This window comes from Perognathus longimembris, chromosome 11 (genome assembly GCF_023159225.1).
Source record: "Perognathus longimembris pacificus isolate PPM17 chromosome 11, ASM2315922v1, whole genome shotgun sequence".
Classification (NCBI taxonomy): Eukaryota; Metazoa; Chordata; class Mammalia; order Rodentia; family Heteromyidae; genus Perognathus; species Perognathus longimembris.
Genome location: NC_063171.1, coordinates 10171720 through 10194902, shown reverse-complemented (window position 1 = coordinate 10194902; position 23183 = coordinate 10171720). Strand labels below are relative to the sequence as shown.

The following is a 23183-nucleotide window of genomic DNA, read 5'->3' as shown; positions in this document are numbered from 1 at the left end:
CTTCATGTTTGCTCAGCTTTCTTGACTGGCAGTATTATTTGAGACATGCCTCCAGCCCAGTTTTTTGCCAGTTAATTGGAGGTAGAGTTTCATGGATGCTTTTTCCCAGGTTGGTCTCTAACCATGATCCTCTGAAGCTCAGCCTCTTGAGTAGCTATAAGCATGAGCCATTTGTACCCAGCAATATATTTTTCCTTTTAAAACCAATTCCAATATACAAATAGGCTAGATTCCATGGCATATTTCTACTATGCTTGCAAATCCATCTGTTCAAAGAAAATCCTGTAAGTTAAGGGTGAAGCTCTCACAGAATTATTGAATGTACTCCATGCTACAGTTTGTCTAAGTGTCCCCCAAAGCTCTGTGTGGTAAATAAAGGCCTATGGTATGACGAGGAGGGGACAGAACCTTTTAGAGGGAAAGCCTAGCAGGAAGTCATCTTAGTTGGCTGAGCCACTGAAGGGGATTTTGGGATCCTAGCTCCTTCCTTTTCCTCTCTTTGCTTCCTGGATGCCACAAAATGAATAGTTTGCTCTTCATTGTATGGCCCCCTGATGTGCCCTTGCCACAGGCCCAAAGCCAGAAGTCAATTTGAGCATGGGCCAATGTCCAAAACCTTGTTTTTTTACATTGACTTATCTCAGATACTTGTTACATTTCTTAATGGAAAGATGGCTAGCACATGCTTTAAAGTTTACCTTGCATGGCATGGTGAATCATGACTGTAATCCTAACTGCTTAGGAAGCAGAGATTGTAGGTCAAGGCTAATCAGTCAAAAAATTAGTGAGATTCAATAATTGATATTTCATAGCTGTAATTCTAGATACTTGGGAGGCATAGATAGAAAGACTGTGAGCCTAGACTGTCCCAGGCAAAAAGTGAAATGTTCTATCTGTATAATAACTAAAGAAAGAAGGGCTGGAGGTATAGCTTAAGTGATAGATCTCTTATCTAGCAAGTACAAGGTCTAGAGTTTAAGAGGCAGTACCTCAAAATACTTAAATAAAAATAAAATTAAAGTGTGAGAATCATTCCTTGCTATATTATAAGAACTGGTAGTGCATCAGACTTGATATTCACCCCATTGTCTTCATTTATTTGTTTGTTTGTTTTGATAGAACTTTGTCTATGTGCCCTAGGCAAAGCAAGACAGAGGAACTTATACTTAACGAACATTACTTATGTCAGGCATTATACTAGGCACTGGTTTAACTTGAGTTAATATGAGTTAAGTAATTTTTGACAGACTGTGAGATAAGCCTATCCACTCACATTCACAAATAGCTAAACTATAGCTACAACTTAGAAGAGCTACTGGTAACATACTCAAAAGTCATAGAGTTTGTGAGTCCTGGGACAGAAAAAGTTCGATCTAGCTCCCCAACAGCATTATGAGAGGACACTTCCGTGTCGAGTAACAGACAAAAACTAATGAGAGTGGTGAGTTGCTCATCTACTGGTGACCATATCAAGCTGTCTAGGGGTTAGAGAAGAGGATCAGCCTTCAGGCTACCACAGGCCTGGTGCTCTGGGTGGTGTCATTAATTGCAGATATAAATTTTCTACCTGGTACAAGACATTTCTGAAATTTCCATACAAAATTATAATCAGAATAATAATCACTTCTGATATGAGAATATTTTGAGGATTGTTTTCTCTGCATTTTTTGGGGGGGTGTTGCTGGTTCTTATCTTCACAGCTGGCCAATTATTTATGCATGTGAATGCAATTTCATCTGGTTCAATTTGAGACCCATTATAAGAAATTGCTGAAATAGGAACATGTTGAATCGAAGAACAGAGAGAACCCAACATTTGTTCTCAACATGACTCTCCAGTAGCTGAGGGTGATTCAAGTAAACATGATTATGCTCTATCACTTGAGAGTCCTCTTCAGCTTCAACATTTAGAGAGAGAGAGTGGCCCAAGAGAGGAAGCAGCTGGGAAAGCTCAGGCAGCATCTGGCCAAACAAATCAATGATTCCTGTTTGCTGAGGTTGTCTGAGTATTTTTATCTCAGGTGCTTGTCTCCTGGTGATTATATCATCAGCCAAATCCAAGAGATGAGGAAAATACTAGGAAATCCAGAATGGACCCCAAAGATAGTCTCAAGTTTGTAAAATAGCTACTGTTGGGAAAAAAGACCAGAATACGTTGATTAGGTGGAAAATTGAAATTGCTTGATAAATCTAGGGTATACAATTCAATGAAACATATATTCAGGCATCTGGGCATTGGTGGCTCATATCTGAAGTCCTAGCTACTCAGGATCTAAGATCTGAGAATCACTATTTGAAGCTTGCCAGGGTAGGAAAGAAAGTCCATGAGAACTCTTATCTCTAGTTAACCACCAAAAATCCAGAAATGGAGCTGTGGCTCAAGTGGTAGAGTACTAGCCTTGAGCGAAAAAAGGCTTAGGCACAAAGTTTCCAGAACTGGCACACACACACAAATGTGTGTATACATACATACATACACACATGCATTTACACACATATATACACACATTTTTCATACATACATTTTGAAAGAAATATATATGCAAAAATATGCATTATACCCTATAGAATTGCTGTGTGTGTGTGTTTATGTGTGTGTGGGGGGTGTGTATCAGTAATGGAATACAAGAAATAAAAGGAAAAAATAAGGAAACAATGTCAAAATGTGGCTAACCCTTTAAGTCATACTCTAATTAAAGTAGTATTAGATTTGTCTAGAATCATACTCTTTTAAGGGCTGTATTTTTCCTGGTAGAAAATCAGCCCATTTTTATTAGACCTATTGATTGATTGATTGATTGCCAGTTCTGGTCTTGGACTCAGGGCCTGAGCACTGTCCATGGCTTCTTTTTGCTCAAGGCTAGCACTCTGCCACTTGAGCCACAGTGCCTCTTCTGACCGTTTTCTATATATGTGGTGCTGGGGAATTGAACCCAGGGCTTCACGTATATGAGGCAAGCACTCTTGCCACTAGGCCATATTCCCATTCCCATATTAGACCTTTTTAAAGAATTTCCATTTTATTTACAACTTAACACAAAAATTCACAACTTGATTGGTCATCAGCTCCTAACACTAGGAAAAAGGAAAGTTGTCACTGCTGTTATTTGTTCCCAAAGGAAAATATAGTTCCATTCCTTTTCTCCAGAGCTGAAGCACTTATTATCATCATGAATTTTGACAGCACATGGAAACCAATATCCTTTAAAAAATCTATTTTCCATTCAGGGTTTAGTGAAGCATCTCTATAAATGTAGATACAATGTGTTTATTGTGGCTGCTATAACTTTTCTTGTTAGTGAAATCACTCTATAAGTTATTTTTCTAATCCCCTCTATAAGACTAATCTGTCCTTGTGAAGGGTCTACCATTTACCACATCTTTTCCTGAGTTTTTATACACTTACAATCCATAACTCTCCATGTGGCCTTTTATATACTGTCTTGGTGTGTGAATTGCCATCCACTGTGCTGGCTGGCATTCTGGTTATTATATTTTTTGAGTGCCCATCCTGCAGCTTAATCTCAGAGCCTGGCTACTGTCCCTGAGCTTCTTTTTGCTCAAGGCTAGTGCTCGGCCACTTAAGCCATAGCTCCACTTCCAGCTGTTTTGCTAGTTGAGTGCAGATAAAAGTCTGATAGAATTTCCTGCTCGAGGTAACTTTGAACTCTGATCCTCCTATCTCAGCCTCCTGAGTAGCCAAGATTTGTGAGTGACCGATCTACGCTTGTCTCTGGTGAATGTTTAAGATGCAGCTGAGGCCGAGGAGGGGACAGAGATCATGGTTACCAGTATTTGTTCTTTTCCATGCAAAGGCCATGATGTTATTTCCATCATCACCAATTCAAATTGCCAATGTGACAGTCTTGAATATGGAGGTGGGAACAGATAAACAGCTGTTGCTAGGTGCTGGTGGCTCATACCTGTAACTCTATACTCAGGAGGCTGAGATCTGAGGATAGCTGTTTGAAACCAGCAGACACAGATAAATCCCAGAGACTCTTAGTTCTAGGTTAGCCAGAAAAATACCAGAAATAGAGCTGTAGATTAAATAGTAGAGTACTAGCCTTAAGCAAAAAAGCCAAATGAGAGAGTGCCAGGCCCTAAGTTCAAGCCCCAGTACAAGTACCAAAAAAAAGAAAAAGGTAGTTGTATCTCATTATGTAGTATTAATAGGTTCTGGGAACATAAAGCTACAAGAAGGTGACTAGTTATAAATTATACTAATACAAATGGAAAATGATTGGTCGGGAATTACACTGCTTTTGTTTTTTAATAGTCAATGTGAAATTACATAACTTAATTTTCATTAATGGCAGTGTTTCACAATAAGCTTGCCAAATTCCTGAAATCTTAGCAATCAACTCCTCCATACTCTAATGAACTACCTCCAGCATCCTCCTGTTTTATGCTACATTTCTGGGAATTTTTCCCTTAGAGTTTTAGCAATTAAAGGTAGAGATCATGACATAAGTATATTTACTACATATCTGTTGGACAACTGATACATTTCTGGAAAACTATATGATAATATTTTCTGCTATAATTCTAACTTTTCTGTTATAATACCCTAGTAACTGTCCTGGAAAAATTAGCACTAGTAAAACTATGGCTGCAAACCAGCACAGTGTGGAAATGAAAACAATTTAGATGTTGAAACGCAGGGTATGTGTTTTGTAGGACCACAAGCAATCTTACACTTGTATATTTCTCCAAGTGTTTTTCTGTGGTTATGAATATACTATAAATAGTCATCATAGCATAAAATCAAATTGAAAATAAGTTGCATCAATTTCTTAATTAAATGTTCCAGAAATGTACTTATTTAAATGCCAACAAATAATCATTCACAGTTAATTATGTTACAGGAAGTAAATGAAACTCTGTAATTAATTATGGCATATAAATTATATTCATGGAGTGTGATTTGGTGTCAAGAAATAAAATTATTTTTAATATACTGTGAAACTTTTTTATCCACCTCTCAATGTGATATATTACACACCAAATAAACACTTGCAGCTTTTTGAAAATGAGGAGAAAATGTGGGTTCTTCATGAAGTCATGCAAATGCAAGGTAGTTGTGTTAGAGATGTGACATTCTTGTTGCTGGTGGTCGTAGGGTTTGAACTCAGCGTCTGGGTGCAATCCCTGAGCTTTTTCCTTCAAGGCTAGTGCTCTACCATTTTGAGCCACAGTGCCACTTCCGATTTTCTGGTGATTAATTGGAGGTAAGAATCTCCCAGATTTTCCCATCCAGGCTGGTTTCAAACCAAGATCCTCAGATCTCAGCCTCCTGAGTAGCTAGGATTGAAGGCATGAGTCTCTGGGTAATTAGACCTTTTAATTCAGTCATTCCATTACTTATATTTAGAACACTGATGTAAAGATAAATTCTTCCTTTGCATATTCCAGGACTATTATTTGGTTTTCTATTTGTGTATGTGCCCACATGTGTGCATGCCTATGTGATCAAGTGCACGTGGTACCACAGGATCCACTCCAGCTTAGTTTTTGTATACTCATAAGTTTTGTTTTATTTTATGACTTATCTACACAAGTATCAAAAGAGGAAAATTGCTAGATCATATAGTGTTTACATTCCATCCATGTGAGGTCCTCAGCCCCTCCCTCAAAACCATTTTCATTAATAACAAGTGAGAATTCTTGTTGCTCCCTGTACTTGTCAGCATTTGGTGGTTGATATTCTGGATTTCTCATAGGTTCTTAGTAACATTCATTGCTTAATATATTTTTACCTAAAAAACATAATATGTACAATTTTGTGTATTTATTTCCATCTGTATATATTTATTAGTAAGAAGTCTGCCCTAATATTTTGTCCATCTTACAATCAGGTTGTTCATTAACATATAGTTGAATTTGAGGGGCTGGGGATATGGCCTAGTGGCAAGAGAGCTTGCCTCCCATACATGAAGCCCTAGGTTCGATTCCCCAGCACCACGTATACGGAAAACGGCCAGAAGGGGCGCTGTGGCTCAGGTGGCAGAGTGCTAGCCTTGAGCGGGAAGAAGACAGGGACAGTGTTCTGTCCCTGAGTCCAAGGCCCAGGACTGGCCAAAAAAAACAACAACAACAAAACATATAGTTGAATTTGAGAGTTCTTTGCATATTTTGGGTAAGTAGTCTTTTACAATATTTCATGTGAATATTTTTTCCCAGTCAGTGACATTTTTTCATCTTCTAACAGCATCTTTCATAGGAGAGGGTTTAAAAATATTTTAATAGAGTTTAGTTTATCAATAATTCCTTTTTATTTGATCATCTATTTGTTGTATCTAAAAAGTTGCTATTCCTAAGGCCACCCAGATTTTATCCTCTATCATCTTCTATGAATCTTGTTTTCCATTTCTTTTTGAGCCAATTCTTTTGGTGAAAATGCAAAATGATAGAGCCACTTTAGAAGACAGTTTGATAGTTTCTTATTGAGGTCCCATCCCAGAAGATCACACGCACACAGTTGTGTACAGGAAAAGCAGTTTATTGCCAGCCAAGGCTGACAAGGCCACCTCTCACACAGGGGCAGGAGAAATGAGGACCATCCTTTGTTCAAGGTCAAATAAATAGTCAAGGGCTAGGGATGGGAAGTAAGGGAAGTCCTCTGTGTGCATAGGCAGCAGAACTAAAGATGGCTTATAGGCAGGGAGAGGTTTTCTGATTGTAACAGTTACACGTAGGCTGATGTATCTGGGGCCTAGGGATAAAACACAGCTCCAGGAATTGAAGTGGAAGGAAAGGACAGGGCTGAAGACTCTGTTAGGCCAGTTTGGCCTGGCCAGATCAACTGGTGTTTTGCATGTGGAGGTCCATACTATTTCTTGTACTTCATTCCCTTTGCTTCTTTGTCAAAGATTAGTTAATATATTTGTATAGGTCTCTATTGTGTCTCATCAATTTATCTGTCTATGCCTTTACCAGTGTCACACTGTCTTCCTTTCTGCTACTTTGTAGTAAGTATTGAAATAAATAGGTAGTGTCTGTCCTCTGACTTTGTTCTTCCCTTCCAGTATTGTGTTGCTTTTCATGGGCATTTTACTTCTCCATCTAGACCTCGGAATAAATTTGTGGGGAGCCACAAAATAAGTTGTTGAGATTTTGATTGGGAGGGCATTCAGTCTACTAACTAAGGTGGACATCTTGATATTAAGTCTTCCTATCCATGAATATAGAATAGTGATGTATTTCTTTATTTATGAAAGTTATGTCATTTTTCTTATCAGATGTTGCATTAACATCTTTGAATGTTAGTGGAAATGGTATTCTGATTTTAAGTTCAAATTCCATGTTTTTGTCAAAATGTGGAAAAGTGGTTGACTTTTGTATATTTGCATTGTACTATGCAAGCTTCCATTAATTTCAGGATTTCTTTGAGTCAATTCTTTTGTCTTTTGTACATAGATAGTTGTATCATCTGTGAACAAAGATTATCTTATTTCTCCTTTAGCAATCAGTATACTTTTATTCTTTTTTTCTTAATTTACTTAGGAAGTTCAGTATAATGTTAAAAAAAAAAGTGGAGAAAGGAGATAATATTTCTTTATTTCTAATCTTAGTTAGAAAGCCTCATTTTTCACCATGTATGTAATATGTTTGACGGTGACATTTGTAAGTTAAGGATAATCTTATTATGCTTATTTTGCTGAAATGTTTTATCATTGTGTTGGATTTTTTCAATTATTACTCTTTGTATCTCTTTTTAAGTTATTATTACCCTTAAGTAGAGTGCAAAGGAGTTACCACTTAATAGTTTATAAATACAATATATCTGGATCAATATGACACCTCTCAATATTCTTACCCATTCCTATACTACATTCACCTTCCTTCACTCTTCTTAATTTTGTAGGATATACACCAAATTTTTGTCTACATTTTTCCTCTCTCCTCATCTTCATTTATCTACACCTTCTTCTTGACCCTACCCTACCTCTTTTGAGTAACTACTTCCTGGTGTTCTATTTTTAACTTTGGTTTTTGGCTTTCTAAGGAATTACACTATTTAAAATATCTTTGAATCTACCATATTTCAGTTAATACATTTGTATGTACTTGCATATTACCCAACATATTTGTTAATAAGCTTGTAAGTTAAATCTACCTTCTACATATAAGAGATCCTTTGTCTCTCTGGGCCTGACTTACTTCACTTAACATAATTTTTCCAAGTCCTTCCATTTCTTTACTAATGGTACAGTATGACTCTTTCTAATGGATGAGTAAAATTTCATTGTATATGCATATCATACTTTCTTGAACCATTTGCCCATTGATGGGCATCTGGGCTGATTTCATACCTTGGCTATGGTGAATAGTACTGCAATGAACATGGTTGTTCTGGTAGCTTTCCTGTATTCTTGTTTATTATCTTTTGGATAAATGTTCAGGAGTAAAATTGCTATATCATAGGGTAGTGCTATGTTAATTTTTTTGAAGAATATCCACATTGCTTTCCAGAGTGGTCAAACATATTTATGTTCACACCAACAGATATATTAGTATATATCCCCTAAAAAGTGGGGGATAATATGGCAGGATCTATTGTAAACTTCTCAGTTCACTTAATAGCAATGGACTCAATTCTCCAATTAACAGAAATAGGGTGGCTGTTTGGATCAAAAGGCAAGACCCCTCCATCTACTGCCTACTAGATATGCATGTAACTGCTACAAGCAAATACTTGGTGAAAAGCCAGAACAAAATCTTTCAAGAAAACAGGCCTCATAAACAGGCTAGAATAGCAACACGATTGGGATAAAATACACTTCAGATTAAAATTACTAAGAAGAGATAGAGACATTACATATTAATAAAGGGAACTTTCCATCAGGAGGACATAATAATTTTCAATATCTATGCATTGAATGTTATAGCTTCCAACTTTATCAAACAAATACTATTTGATTGAAAAACACACATAGACACAAACACATTGATTGCTGGTAACTTCAACACATCATTGTCACCTCTGGCTAGGTCATCCAGGCAAAAACTCAGCAAAGCAACCTTATACCTAAATAACTGCATTGACCCCCTAGACCTAACAGACATCTATAGAATCTTTCACCCAACAGCATCACAGTATATGTTCTTCTCAGTAGCCCATGGAACATTCTCCAAAATAGACTATATCCTAGATCACAAAGCAAACCTCTGCAAATTCAGTAACATTGAAATGATTCCCTGCATCATGTCAGACCACAATGGAATACAATTATAGGTCAATAGCAAAAGCCATCACAGAAAATGTTAAAATTCATGAAAACAGAACAATATATTGCTGGATGATCAGTGGGTCACTAAAAAGATAAGAATGTTTCTGGAATTCAATATAAATGAACACATAAAATACCAGTTTCTCTAGGACACAGAAAAGGTAGTGTTCCGTATTGTTTAATATGAATATGTAATTCATCCTATCTAGCCTATTTATATGATTGATTGATTTACTATAAAGTCTATATGGAGAAGGAATTGATTTCTGAGTATTGAACTAATTTTGCATAAATAACTGAAATACTTAATAATTAAGTAATACCCTTGCTTATACTTGATATTTTTCTGATACTGAATTCTTATATGTCTGAATATGGCTACTCTCATTTTCTTTTGTCTGCATGATTTATTTTATATTATCTCTGTCCTATAAATATAAATATATATTTAGAGTGTTTCTTACAGATAATATATAACTGGTCTTAGGTTTTGATCCATTGACAATCGCTGTCTCTTAACTAGTATGTTTAGACTATTGACATTTAAAGTGGTTATTATTATATTTGTATTCATATTATTTTCTACTGTTTTATTTTTTAAAAATTTTTATTTATTTATGTGGTACCAAGGAATTAATCCCAAGGCCTCATGCAGGCTAGGCAAACACTCTACCACTGAGTGACATTCCCAGCCCTTTTCTATTGCTTTCTGTTCACTACTGTTTTTTTTTTTTCTTATTTATTGTCAAAGTGATTTACAGAGAGGTTACATTTTCATACATTAGGCATTGGATACATTTCTGGTAGGCTTTGTTACCTCCTTCCTCATTCCTGTTCACTACTCTTATTCTTTGTTCCTTTGTTTACCTTCCACTTTGTGGTTTTAACTAAACATTTTGTATGACTTTATCTCCTCTCTCTCTCTCTCTCTCTCTCCCCCCCCCTCTCCCTCTCTTTCATTGTGTTCTGGTCATGGGGCTTGAAGTCTGTCTGGGAACTATGTCTGAGCTTTTATGCTTAAGGCTAGTACTTGAGCTACAGCTCCACTTCTGGCTTTTGGGTGGTTAATTGAAGATAAGAGTCTCATAGTCTTCCCTGCCTGGCTGGCTTTGAACTATGATCCTCAGATCTCTGCCTCCCGAGTAGGTAAGACTAAAGACGTGAGCCACTGGCACCCCCCTACTAAGCTATTTTCTATTTTCTTTGATTGTCTTTCCTCTTCTCCTTCCTCTGCTTCTTTCTCCTCTTCCTCCTCCTCAATCTCTTCTTCTGCCTTCTCTTTTTCCTTTAGAAGTTATCCTATAGTTTATAATACACATTTACAATAAATATGAATCCACTTTTAAATAACTACACAATGAATAATGCAAGCAATGTTTAATAACAACTCTAAATTTCTTCCTCCAACCCATTACTTATTGCTTTTTATTATGCACAAGCATGAATATATAAATATATGTGTACATTCATGATCAGAGACATTTTCTTTTCTTTTTTTTTTTTTTTTTGCCAGTCCTGGGGCTTGGACTCAGGGCCTGAGCACTGTCCCTGGCTTCTTTTTGCTCAAGGCTAGCACTATGCCACTTGAGCCACAGTGCCACTTCTGGCCGTTTTCTGTTTATGTGGTGCTGGGGATTGAACCCAGGGCCTCATGTATAGGAGGCAAGCACTCTTGCCACTAGGCCATATCCCCAGGCCGATCAGAGACATTTTGACATTATTTTGGGCAGATGTTTCTCTGTTATATCAATAAGACTATGAAAAAGAAAAGATAGTTTATCTACATTCTTTAGTGTTCTTTTTTAATGTAAATGCAATTTTCTGACTTTTATCATTTTCCTTCTCCTTAAAGAACTTCCTTTAATATTTCTTCCAAGTAAGTCTACCAGCAAAAAAATGCCTTTAAATTTGCCTCACTAAGAAAGTTTTATTTCTTATTTTGTTTCTTTCTCTGTCTCCCACTCTGTGTGTGTGTGTGTGTGTGTGTGTGTGTGTGTGTGTGTGTGTGTGTGTGTCAGTGGCTGTATCTGTGGCTGTCTGTCTCTTGTTGGCTTTTTGAAACAGAGTCTTATTTTATAGCTCCTATTGGTTTCTTCCTTGCGGTCTTTCTGCTTCTGTCTCCCAAGTGCCAGGATTACAAGTGTATACCACTATACCTACTTGTTTACCTTGAAACAACTATTTTTCATGGTACAACATTCTAGGAAATTTGGGGGAATTTTTCCTTAACACTAAATATTTCATGCTATTCTCACTTGCCAAGTGTCTGAGAAATCAGAAGTAAATCTTTTCTCTATATCAAGTACTTTCTCCTAATTTCTCTTAGGGTTATTTTCTTTATCTTTGATTTTATGTAATTTGAATACAATATGACTAGATCCAATTTGGTTTTTGTTTAAATGTATTCTCATTTATTTGCTTGACATTTATTCTTCAGTGTTCGTAAACATTCTCAAATCTGTGAATTTGGTTTCTGATATGAATTTGAAGTTTGATCTTGTGACCTAGTGCTTGCAAGCACTCTACCACTTGAGCTATGCCTCCAGCCTCTTTTTGTCTCCTTATATTTCTGTTTTGGAAGTTTCTACCAACATAGATTAGGTCATAGATTATTTCCTCCACTGTGCCCAATTTTGATGTGAACTCACCAAAGATATTCTTTATTTTTGTCTATATTGTGACCCGAGTATTTATTTTTGATTCTTTGTTGCATTTCTATCCATCTGACTGCATCATTCACTTATTCTGGCACATTGTCTATTTTATCCATCATATCTCTTTTGTTTGAAACTTTTTACCTGATAATTCCAACATCCTTGCCATTTCTGGGATTAGTGCTAATACTTGCTTTGTTTCTCTGGACTTTTGGTAAATTTTTTCTTGTTGTTTCGTTTTAACTTTTCTTGATAGACAAAATGCAATGCAAAAAAAACATGGAATTGTTGCAAACAGTTCCTCCATGATGTAGTGGTCAGGTTGAAGAAGTATGTGCCCATTCGCCCTACAGTTAGGACCCTGCATTTTAGTGGGTCTGCATCTGTAAACTATGAACTTCACAGGAGCCTCTAAGGTTTTCCATTTGTTGAGACTGGACAGCTAGTGTGACCGGGATCTGAATATTTCTCTTCCCCAAGATGATTTGTCCTTGGAAAATCTTCAGTTGTTTAGGTTCTGGTAACATAGTTTTTCTGGAGTTCAGGCCTTGTGAAGAACAGAATGCTCTAGCACATTTCAGAATCATTCCTTCTCTCCTCTGTTGTAAGTTCAAGGGATTTCCTTCAATATTACCTGTGAGAACATGGTTGACCTAGAAGGAAAACTGACAAAAATCTGAGGGTACTTTTAAATGAAATTTCAAGTTGTTAGTCCTTGGAGTTACCCATGAGAAATTTGTCGATAGCTGTTTAAATAGTTCTACCATGACAATGGTTAACAGGAAGTTTTCTCTTAGTGTACTAGTTGTGACTTCCAGTACTTACGTAGACTGGGAGAGAACAAGATTGCCCTGTGACCATTTTTCTCCAACAGATTTAAGAAGAGTTGTTGGTTTTCATTCTGTCTGAGTTTTTTTTCTTCCACAAATTGTTAAAATGGAATGACAACTTCCAAACACCTTATAAGCCAGACTGGAAACCAGTCTCAGTGCATTTTTCTAAGAAAGACTCTTTTATTGAGGTATAACATATGCTGTAAAATTCACCATTTGGGTGTGTAATTGAGAACAAAACAAAAAGTTTCTTCTTTCTGGAAAATTCTCATGTCCTCAATTGGGATTCCTGATTCTAACATAGCCCTAGGCAACCACTCATCTACTTGTTACTCTTTATATATTTCCCTTTCAGATATTTTTCATAAATACAATAATACAATATATAATTTTAAAATTCGACTTCCATCACTTACTGTAATGTTTCTGAGTTTATCTCTCTAAGCTTTAAGGATTTTTAAAAGAAAATTAAATTTTAGTGTCTTTTCTAGTTTAGTGAATATTTAGATTTGAAAATGAATCAGCACACTATTCAAATTCACCTTGTAATTCAAATTCACTATTCAAGAACACTAGTATATTACATAAAATTTGAAGATTGTGCTACATCAGATCATAATAACAAGACTCGCTAGTGAATAGACTACCTAAACCAATGATTTTAAAGTGTAACAGAACAGCATGTGGGAAATATAGTCATAGATACAGTAGTATTTATTTACCCCAGTAGATTATAAAAAGGAACAAGAAATGAGCATAATTTCTGTGGGGAGAATAAATTGTATTCAAATAATTAACTTTCTCAAGCAAAGGTAATAGTTAACGTGTGTTGTTTTTTTCTTTCTAAAGATGGAAGGCTCGGTTTAAAGGCTTCAAAGCTTAGATGGACTTCTTGCTATCAAACTTCTGAAAAATTACAGAATATTCATGCATTCATTCATGTATATAAACTGTTATACTTACAGATTATCTTCAAGTCTCTTCAAGGATTCTAAAACCAATGAATGAACACTGTCTAAGGAGCAGGATCCAAAGCAATTTAGGGCTGGAATATATCGAATCCTCATAACCCAGTCATTATGTAGCTTTCTTTTAATACTGGGAATGAGAAAGGAAGTAATGGTATATGTTACGCACACAAATACATAATGATGAGGGTTTATTTCATATTTCATTTGATTGTAACCAAGTCACTACTCTGAACCAACCATGCTTCAGTTTGTATGTATAATGAGTAATACACATTATACCATTTCAACTACTTAAAATTTTCCCAAATTATGCATATTTAAAATAAAAGATAACATAAATAACTGACATATCTAACTATTGGATATAGGGACTGAAAGATGGGCCATGGAATTATCTGGCAAGTGGCCCTCATCTCAGTACAGAGAAGGTTCATATCTTTGTTTGTATGCTCATAGCCTATTTCAGCTGGAAGGGGTGACTTGGTGGATATAAGACAACACATGGCATGTTGGAAAAGTTCCCATTAGCTCTGACCTTTGCTGGGACCAAGTAACATGGTCCCTGTGTGAAGGATGGAAAACAAATCCCAATTCTCAATTGCTATATATTTCTTAGCTCCACCAATGAGACTTGAGAGTATATATTTTTAATTATGAGAGATGTGCTTTGTCTCTCTCTCCCTCCCTCCCGACCTCCCTTTCTCTCTCTGTGCACTGGTCTTGGGGGTTTTAACTCGGGGTCTGAGGGCTGTTCCTGGGTTTTTCTTTGCTCAAGGATAATGCTCTACCACTTGAGCCACAGCCCAACTTACAGATTTTTGGTACTTAATTGGAGAAAAGAGTCTCACAATTTTTCCCCCAGCTGGCTTTGCACAGTGATCCTCACATCTTAGCCACCTAAGTAGCTAGGGTTATAGGTATGAGCCACCAACACCCAGCAAGATTGTATATTTTTTTAAGATTTTTTTTTATTTTAAGAGAGATGCACATTCATTTTTAGAAAATAAAAAAATTATGAAGAAAATAAAATCCATTTGTCTAAAATCCCACTGAAAATAACTGTTAACAGTTTGGATATTTACATTCAATATTTTTCTAAGTTGAAATGCATACACAGGCATTATATATGTCCCATGTTTATAAAACTGAATTCACTCATATATACAAAAATAATGTTTTGGGATGCCATGGATCATATTAAGGACATTGCACATGTTAGACAAACCTCTACCAGTGAGCCAGATAATGATAGTGATTTTTTTTTTACTTACTATCATGTCATAAACATTTTCCATATAATTAAATATTTTTTAAAATATAATTTAATTGGTATACAATATTATTTAATAATTAGCCAATGAATTACTACCAGAACAAATGGTTGTCTCCATAGTAGCCATACCTCTTAAAGTTCTTGGAGTCTAAGACCTGACTTTGCAATTTCTTTTTGGTTTTTGCCTGCTTCAGTCCAAAGTCATCGCTGTTCACTGTGAATCTGTTCACAAAGCCACCATCATCCCCCAGGAGGATGTCATCTCTGCAGAGCTGGTCAGCTATGGGCACCACACACACACACAGGAGGCAGTGGTCCATGGGCTTGATGACGAAATAGTGGTCCTAGAGGAAGAGTGCGTTCAGTGACTTATTTCGCTATGCTGACTAATGAATGACTCCTGCTATGGCAATGGTGTGTTACAGTAGGACACTTACTTAGCATGTAGCAGGCCCCAGGTTCAGTCCCCATTTCCCAAACCAAAAAATTCCTTATTATTTGATGCTGTTTTATTTTCTAATGCTTTTCATTTTAGACATGTCCACGGTTATAAAGGAACTTGAGGACAAGGTGAAGTTAACCAAATAAAAATAAATGGTCATTACTACAAGCTGAGAACTGTGTTTTCAAGGTATAAGGTATATAAATTCAGTAAAGAATGAGATTTTGTGAATGAATGGCTTTCTCTTGGATTTGTAAGAAACTACTAACAAGAACTCCAAGCCAGCCACAATGTCTCAAATGTGTAATCCTAGCTATTCAGTAGGCTGACATCTCAAGGACTGCAGTTTCAAGTCAGCCCAGGAAGAAAAGTCTGTGAGACTCCCATCTGTAACTAGCTAGCAAAAAGGTAGTCTGGAGGCATCGCTCAAGTCATAGAGTACCAGCCATAGCAAGTAAGCTCACAAACCTGAGTTAGAGCCCTTATATCAGGAAAAAATTAACTTGAAGTAAAAAAAGGTATTGATAGGCAATTCACATAAAACTGGGCAGTAAAAAAAAGGAAAATTAAGTATTCTATAACTTATTGCAACATCATGGACAAATTTCACAAAAAGTTTAATTTTTCACTGAAGCTAGGAATAAGGCATGAAGGAAGATTAAATTATTTTTTTAATTCTCCAGTCACAGAAGGACCACGCTTCATTTGATTAAAAATTGTTTTTACAGAATTAGGTGTATTTATTTATTTACTTATCTGGGTGCTGGCAGGCTGGCTTACAATCCTTAGATCTCAGCCTCCTGAGTAGCTAGGTGTTAGCTACCCCCAGCTGTGGTATTTTATTTTTATAATATACTTAACTAATGAAGATGGACTGGAGAGAAAGGCTTTGATGTTGATAACATAAACATAACCAGAAAGACAATGGCTGGATAAAGAGCAGGGTAAAAAAGAAAAAAAGAAGTTGAGCTGGACATGATAGCACAAATTCTTTAATCCCAGCCACTCAAGCAGAAGAGTTGGATATCTATATGCATTTGAGTTTATGAGGCTGGAAAGCAGCCTGAATGAACAACATAGTGAAATCCAACCTAAAAAGAAAAAAACAAATCTCTAAATCAGTAACTGGTCAGTGAAACACACTAAATGGGAAGCACAATTCTTTCCTTTTTTCTTCTCTTCCTTCTTTGTTTCTCCTCCTTCTCTTTTTTTCCCTCTTCCTTCTCATTTTCCTCTACCTCCTTTGCCTTCTCACCCCCCCCACTCTCTCTTTTTCTGTCTATGAGTTAGTGCCTGGCTTTGTAGATCAAGATAACCTGTAGCTCAATACGTAGTTCAGACCGGCCTCAACTCAGTCTCCTTCTGCCTCAGCTTCTCAGATTACTTGGGACTACTGGCATGTACCACAGCATCATATTCTAAAGCATTCCCTTTTGATGACACATTATCAGTGCTAGACTTGATCTAAAGCATTAGTTAGTTCCTTATCATGTGCAAATGAGAAAACTGATGTTAATTAGGGAAAGCAATCTGCTCAGACCCTAGGCCATCCTGAAGTGTAAATCTTCTTTCTGTTCACTCCGTCTCTTGGCATGGTACCTGGCTACTTCCTTGAGCTTTATAATCCCAGACAATAATGGTCCTTTCTGTAGTGGCAACAATTCGTTTCAGCTGGGCGAGGTAATCACATCCTGTAATCCAGGAGGTATCCTGATAGAGAAACATACAATTAGGGGTTATAATGTGTTTCCTTCTATAAGTTGGTATGATGTGCCAAGAGTGGGCCATTGACATTAGAGACCCTGTTTTGTAAACAAAAGCCTTACAAACAGCTTCCTTGGACTAGAGTAGGAAATGTCTCTACCATTTCAACCCTTTCCCATTTACTGAATTTTCCTGCACCACCAGCTAATAGAAGATCCACTTCCTAGCAGTGCATGCTGTCTAGGGAAATAGCTGGAATTTGCACTGTTTAGTTTTGTGAACACAGACAGAGAGACTAGATTCCAGGCCCTAGATAAGCAAGTACTCTGACCCTGCTGCATGCTAAAACTTTTACCTAGAAAAGACCTTTGTGATCATCTAGCCAATGATATGTAGTAGAGTCTTGTATCTTGACTCAAGTCATGGAGCGGGCATAGCTAGAATCTGTAGCCACAGCCGAGTGCTAAGGAGAAACAAGAGCTTCCACAAGAGCTTCTGGAGTACCAGAAACGACTATGTGCATGTCTGGCTTGACCTTGAATCTCTTGCAAAAGTGATTATGAATTCCAATGGGTTGGTTTAATTTAAGCAATGAAGGTTCTGAGGCTTAAAAAGAATTCAGGCCCTGTAATCCTAGCTATTCAGGAGGCTGATATCTAAGGACTGTGGTTTGAAGCCAGACTGGGCAGAAGAGTCCCTTTGAGTCCCTAATTTCTAATTAGCCACTCAAAAACCAAAAGTGGAGATGTGGCTAAAAGTGGTACAGTTCTTTCCTTGAGCCAAAAGAGCTCAGGGACAGAGCCTAGGCCTGGAGTTCTTTACCAGGCAGCACAGTACTTGTTCTGTAGTTTACTGCATTCATTCACTGCTTGCAAACTAGGAAGAATAGCCCAGCTATTCCCTAAATCCATGGGAATCTAAAAGCAAGTCACAGTAGTTCTATATGCCACATGTTGCTGCTTAAATGAATTATACTCTAGCACTAGAATTTATATGGCGTTTTCAGATTTAAAATAAAATATCCTTAAATTATTTCTATTATTTCCTTATTCTCATAGTTGGATTGTGTCCTTTTTTAAACATCCCTCAATAGTGGATACTCAGAAAATTTTAGCTAAAATGCTTACAGTGAATTTCCAAGAAGTAACCATTTTCCAAGAAATTTTCTGCAGATAATTTAACTCTAGGAAACAAGACCTTGATCTTTTTAGTATTTTTTTAATGAAGTGCTAGTTTTCAGTCTTGTAAAAAAAGTTAAATTTACAGTCTCAGAAGTATCTTGTATACTTAGAGTTCCATTCAGGCACCATCATCACAGTCCTAACTTTGATTTCAATAAGAAATTTTAAATGTACTTACAGTAACATTGGTGCTGGTCTGAACTCTCATCTGTGAATGAAAGGAAAGAATAATGATACTTGATTGGCACTATAATTAAAATTGAGACTATTGACACTATCGACAACATCATACTGTCACCTTGGCTTAATATCACTTGTTATCTTCCCTTCCACAAGTTTTCTCCATTTCTCCTTCCCTGGGAACCCTTATCTCTGTGGAATAATATGTACAGATTGCAATAAACAAGGTTTATCTCCCTTGGCTTGTGCTCAGTACTGGTAACTACTTTTAATAGCGTTAAACTTTATTATGTTTCTTCTATAAGCAAATTATTTCACGTGTGTAGTTATTCAGAGAAACCCCTAATACAAATATTTGGAAATGTAAAACAACACTAACACTAAATGACAAGAGTAGTTCAGAGAATGCTAAATAGATCATCTTAAACACAGAGAAATGTAAACATTTAGATTACATTGTTTGATTTGAAAGATTTCTCTCCAAACTATTGAAAGCCTTAATGTTTTATGCAGGAGAACCATTTATTCAATAAGTTTTTGCTGAGGGAATATTACACCCTGGGTATTATGCTGAGAGTGAAAGCTAATGGCGATTATCAGCTTCTCATACCCTGGAGGCCTAATCACTCCTAAGATGAAGACAAGTAGCTGAAGCATCTGGTGATAGTTTCTTTGGTTGCTCTATGGTCATAGGAAGTGTGCAGGAAATTGCTCCCAGAAGTAATGGTTATATGAAACAGATAATGTGAATCAGGAAGAGCAGAGAGCCTATTGCCATGGCTCCCTACAGACTGCCTTTCATCTTAAGTGACAAAAAACTTTCCAACCAGGAATGTACTCCTAGATGAGGACATGATCTGTGGACAGCAGAACAAAGCACCACTGGTTTCCTGTTCTAATTTCTGGTTTCTAAGTTACCTACCTGAAATCCTCTCTTTCTCTATATTTTCATAATCTTGTGCATCTATCCTGAGTTTTTAAAATCCAGCCTTTAGGGTAGGAATTTTTATTAAAGAGATTTTCAGTCTATATTACTGAGAAAATCTTGCGCTGTGTCAATTGAATTTTAAGCCAAGCCTCAAGTTTAGATTGACTTTCTGAAAGACATTTGTAGTTTTTGATGACTTCCATTTACTTTTCATGTGTTGTCTTATTTGTCAAAAATGTAACATTTTAAACATGGTTTATTCCTACTGTATTGAACTTTAATATATATTTTAAGCAATCCATTCTCTCCAATTGCATAATAAGAAATGATGTGTCTGCATGTATGAGTTTACATGTGTGCAACCATGAGTTTTTGTGTCTGCATTTGTGTGTGTTTCTATAGCATCTCTAATGTTACCTCACTTCTTAAACATCATGAAAAGCCATTTCATTATGTAGATAATCATCTTTCTCTTCACATATTTCAGATAACATCATAGTTCCATTTTTTGAGGACACAAAGGTAAAAAAAGATGAGAAGAAAAATAATGCACAGAAAATAGACAGAGATGGTTTTTATTATCAAATAAGATGAATTCATTTTTCTTTTCCAAACATTTGTTCATAAGAGTAATGGCCAAATTTGTTGAATGCTTACAATAATGTAAGCACTCTATATGTACTAGCTCATATAGACAGCATAATTTCTGTGAGAGGGAAAGCCTATGATTCTGGCAGAGGAGCCAGGGCCCAGATGAGTGTGCCCTGGGCTGGAATTCAGGCTCCATACTCACATTCCAGGTGCCCCAGTTGCCTGGCTGCCAGTACTAGCAGGCCCTCTCAAGGCTTGTTACTTCCACTCTGAAAGATGCTGAGCTAGGCATTACTGTAGAAATGGTAATGGTGTGATGATTGCTCAAATAGATGTTTCTAGTATAAAACTTGTCATTTGGCATCATTAACTCCCCTTTCCTGCAGAGGGAGATGAAAATGCTTCTCTCTTTTGTTTTCAATTTCTGTACTTTCTTCTGCTATACTAGTATAAATACTTGCAAATTTTTAACATAAAACCTGCCACTGTCACTAATTACAACTTTTGAGCACTAAGCTTTTATTTATTTTTTAGAGTATTACTCTTTTATTTATTTATTTATTTATTTATTTAAAATTTTTATTGTCAAACAGCACTAAGCTTTTAAATTTTCTTTGCATAGTGAAATGTTCTGTGGGACATCTAATCATACCCTCTACTCAAATCCTTTAGTTTAAAACATAAGTGTCCAAAGCTTGTAATTTAGAAATTATAATAGCAGTGCCTTATGCATGAAATGATGTAACTATTCCTGCCTCTATTATTTAATTTGATTTTTCTCTGTCATTTTCATTCAATAGACATGAGATAAGAGCTATGAGCAAATGTCCTGAAGTTTTCCCATTTAATGTCACCACTGGAGAAATAGGTGGTGGAATTTCAAATATTTTGTGTACTCCAAGCCCAAAGTTCTTGGATGAGACCAAAGGTCAGATGATAACAAGGGTTTTGGCTTGTGAGTGATTCTGATTTTGTCTGAGAAACAATCCAGATCAGCCTTTAACTGTAGTGAGGCCATATGGTTCAATGTGACATGCTTAAGGAGGAGCAGTGACAAATGAAGCTGCCAAACCCCAGAACCTTCCCAGGATTCAGCAATCTCAGTAATCCTTGCTACTAATTCTTTGGTCTTAGTTTGTGGGATAACTCTGAAATATGACTTTTGTTTTACCTTAAACTTATGAAAAATACATACAATTATATAAGACGAAGGGAAAAAGAGAAGAAGGGAGAGAGAAGGAAGGAAGGAGGGAATCTAACTTTTTAAATTACCTGGCTGTTAAAGACTGTTATTAATCCTTTCTGAGAAGCTGTTATTAGTAAATCCAACTGAGGGATCTTGACAATGCTCTTTATCACATCCCGTCTTCTGCTGCCTGTCAATAGCAGAATATGTATTTCATCTTCCAGTGGCAAACATCTTAAAACTCATTTGTTATGCTGGAGAAAGAGGGTGAGAGCGAGCAAGCAAGGGTGGTGGTGGTGGAAGAGAGAACCAACACTGCTAGAAATCACTTAAAATAGAATATACTTGTTTAAAATAGCAACTATCACTTTAATTACATTGAGAGATAGAGATACAATCTGAATAAAGAGAGCTTTCTAGATAAATGTGGGGCACGATTTCCTCAAGAATAGGTAAGATACACTCCCGCACTACATGTACACATCAATATGCACAAGTGAATGCATTTTTCTTTTGGAATCATTCCTATTTTGAGGCTCTATACATCTCTTAGGAATATCTTTTCTTTGAAGTACTGCTGTCATGGTTTACACAGAATAAAAGTAAGCCCTAATATGATCTCAGACTTGTAATATAAAAGAATGATGTTATTTTTATGTTGTTAGTAAAGCATAGTAGACACTATGAATAGACCTCATATTCTAATATTACCACCTCACATATATAACAGCAGAAAAGATACAAATGAGGGGTACAAATTAGGTGTTGGGGACTGTAACTCCTTTTTATATACAAGGTATACATACATATAGAACCTACAAGCTGCACTTAGTCCCTAATACTTGAAGCACTAACATGTCTCAAAACACAACATGCTATGAGAGACAGAGAATAGCAAACAAATTTAGGAAAGCTCCTTGGGAATCAATAAGGTAGAAAACACTAAGAAACTGTCCTAGTTCACACCATCATTCTCACTGCTCTTAACTCTTCTTAAAATGGACCATTTCTCACCCAGAAGCCAGAGAAAATAAGAAGAATGAGTCAGAAGGTGCCCTTCTCTACCCACAACTCTTCTGTAGCCTTTTGTCTCTCAGACATCTTTAGCATGGCCCACAGGCTCCTCTACACTGTTTCTCCAACCTTGTCTGCTACTACTTCTTTCCTTCCTGACAGAATCCTCAGCTTTGTTCTCTCTTTCCTCCAGAATTTCATCCCTTTTTCTGTAGGGGCTTTCCTGACCACCTCACTCCCACTCCCATTCCCACTGCAATGGCAAATCCCTCATCTCCTATTGTTGATTGTTTTTTCTCCATGTTTGCTTACTTCATTTTTTCTCCTACAGACCTTATTACCTTCGCACACATTGTCTATGCTATTTGTCTGGTTTGTTTTATTTGCCTGTGTCTTCCCTCAGTATCCAACTCCAGGTCAGAGATTTTGGCCCTGCCTATGTCTCCAGCACTCAAAACAGGTGTCTGGTCTACACTGTAGACTTTAAGCGCACATATTGTTTTACGGAACATAAATAAATGATGAATCCAGCTTGCTTCTACAAAGTTGCTGTTTAGAATGCCAGCAGCATTTCTCTCCTGGGCTCTGGCACCTCCACACCTCAAGGTGGTGGCAGCAAGGACTGCCCCTCCCACTTGTACTCTATTGGTGATGCTTTTCATGGCCAGAGGCTGGTAATTGGGCTAAAGAAGCATAAAGGCCAAATACAGATTATTTACAAAAATGTGAAGAAATATAGGTGCTTTTTTTTTTTTTTTTGCCAGTCCTGGGCCTTGGACTCAGGGCCTGAGCACTGTCCCTGGTTTCTGGGTTTGTTTTTTTGGTTGTTGTTGTTGTTTGTTTGTTTGTTTTGGCTCAAGGCTAGCACTCTGCCACTTGAGCCATAGCACCACTTCTGGCCATTTTCTATATATGGTGCCAGGGAATTGAACCCAAGGCTTCATGTATATGAGGCAAGCACTCTTGCCACTATGCCATATCCCCAGCCCACTAG

At 36.8% G+C, this 23183-nt stretch overlaps 1 protein-coding gene across 2 annotated transcripts in view; it reads right to left on the bottom strand.

The window, feature by feature from the left end:
* Positions 1-23183, bottom strand: part of Wdr64 (WD repeat domain 64) — a 106813-nt gene that overhangs the window by 66453 nt on the left and 17177 nt on the right. For both annotated transcript variants that reach the window (XM_048357322.1, XM_048357323.1), the window contains exons 4-8: positions 21262-21365; positions 18469-18498; positions 17005-17115; positions 15093-15307; positions 13683-13817 (exon numbers count right to left, since the gene is read on the bottom strand). In XM_048357322.1, the coding sequence (XP_048213279.1) occupies positions 13683-13817; positions 15093-15307; positions 17005-17115; positions 18469-18498; positions 21262-21365 (595 nt within the window). The remainder of the gene's footprint in view (positions 1-13682; positions 13818-15092; positions 15308-17004; positions 17116-18468; positions 18499-21261; positions 21366-23183) is intronic.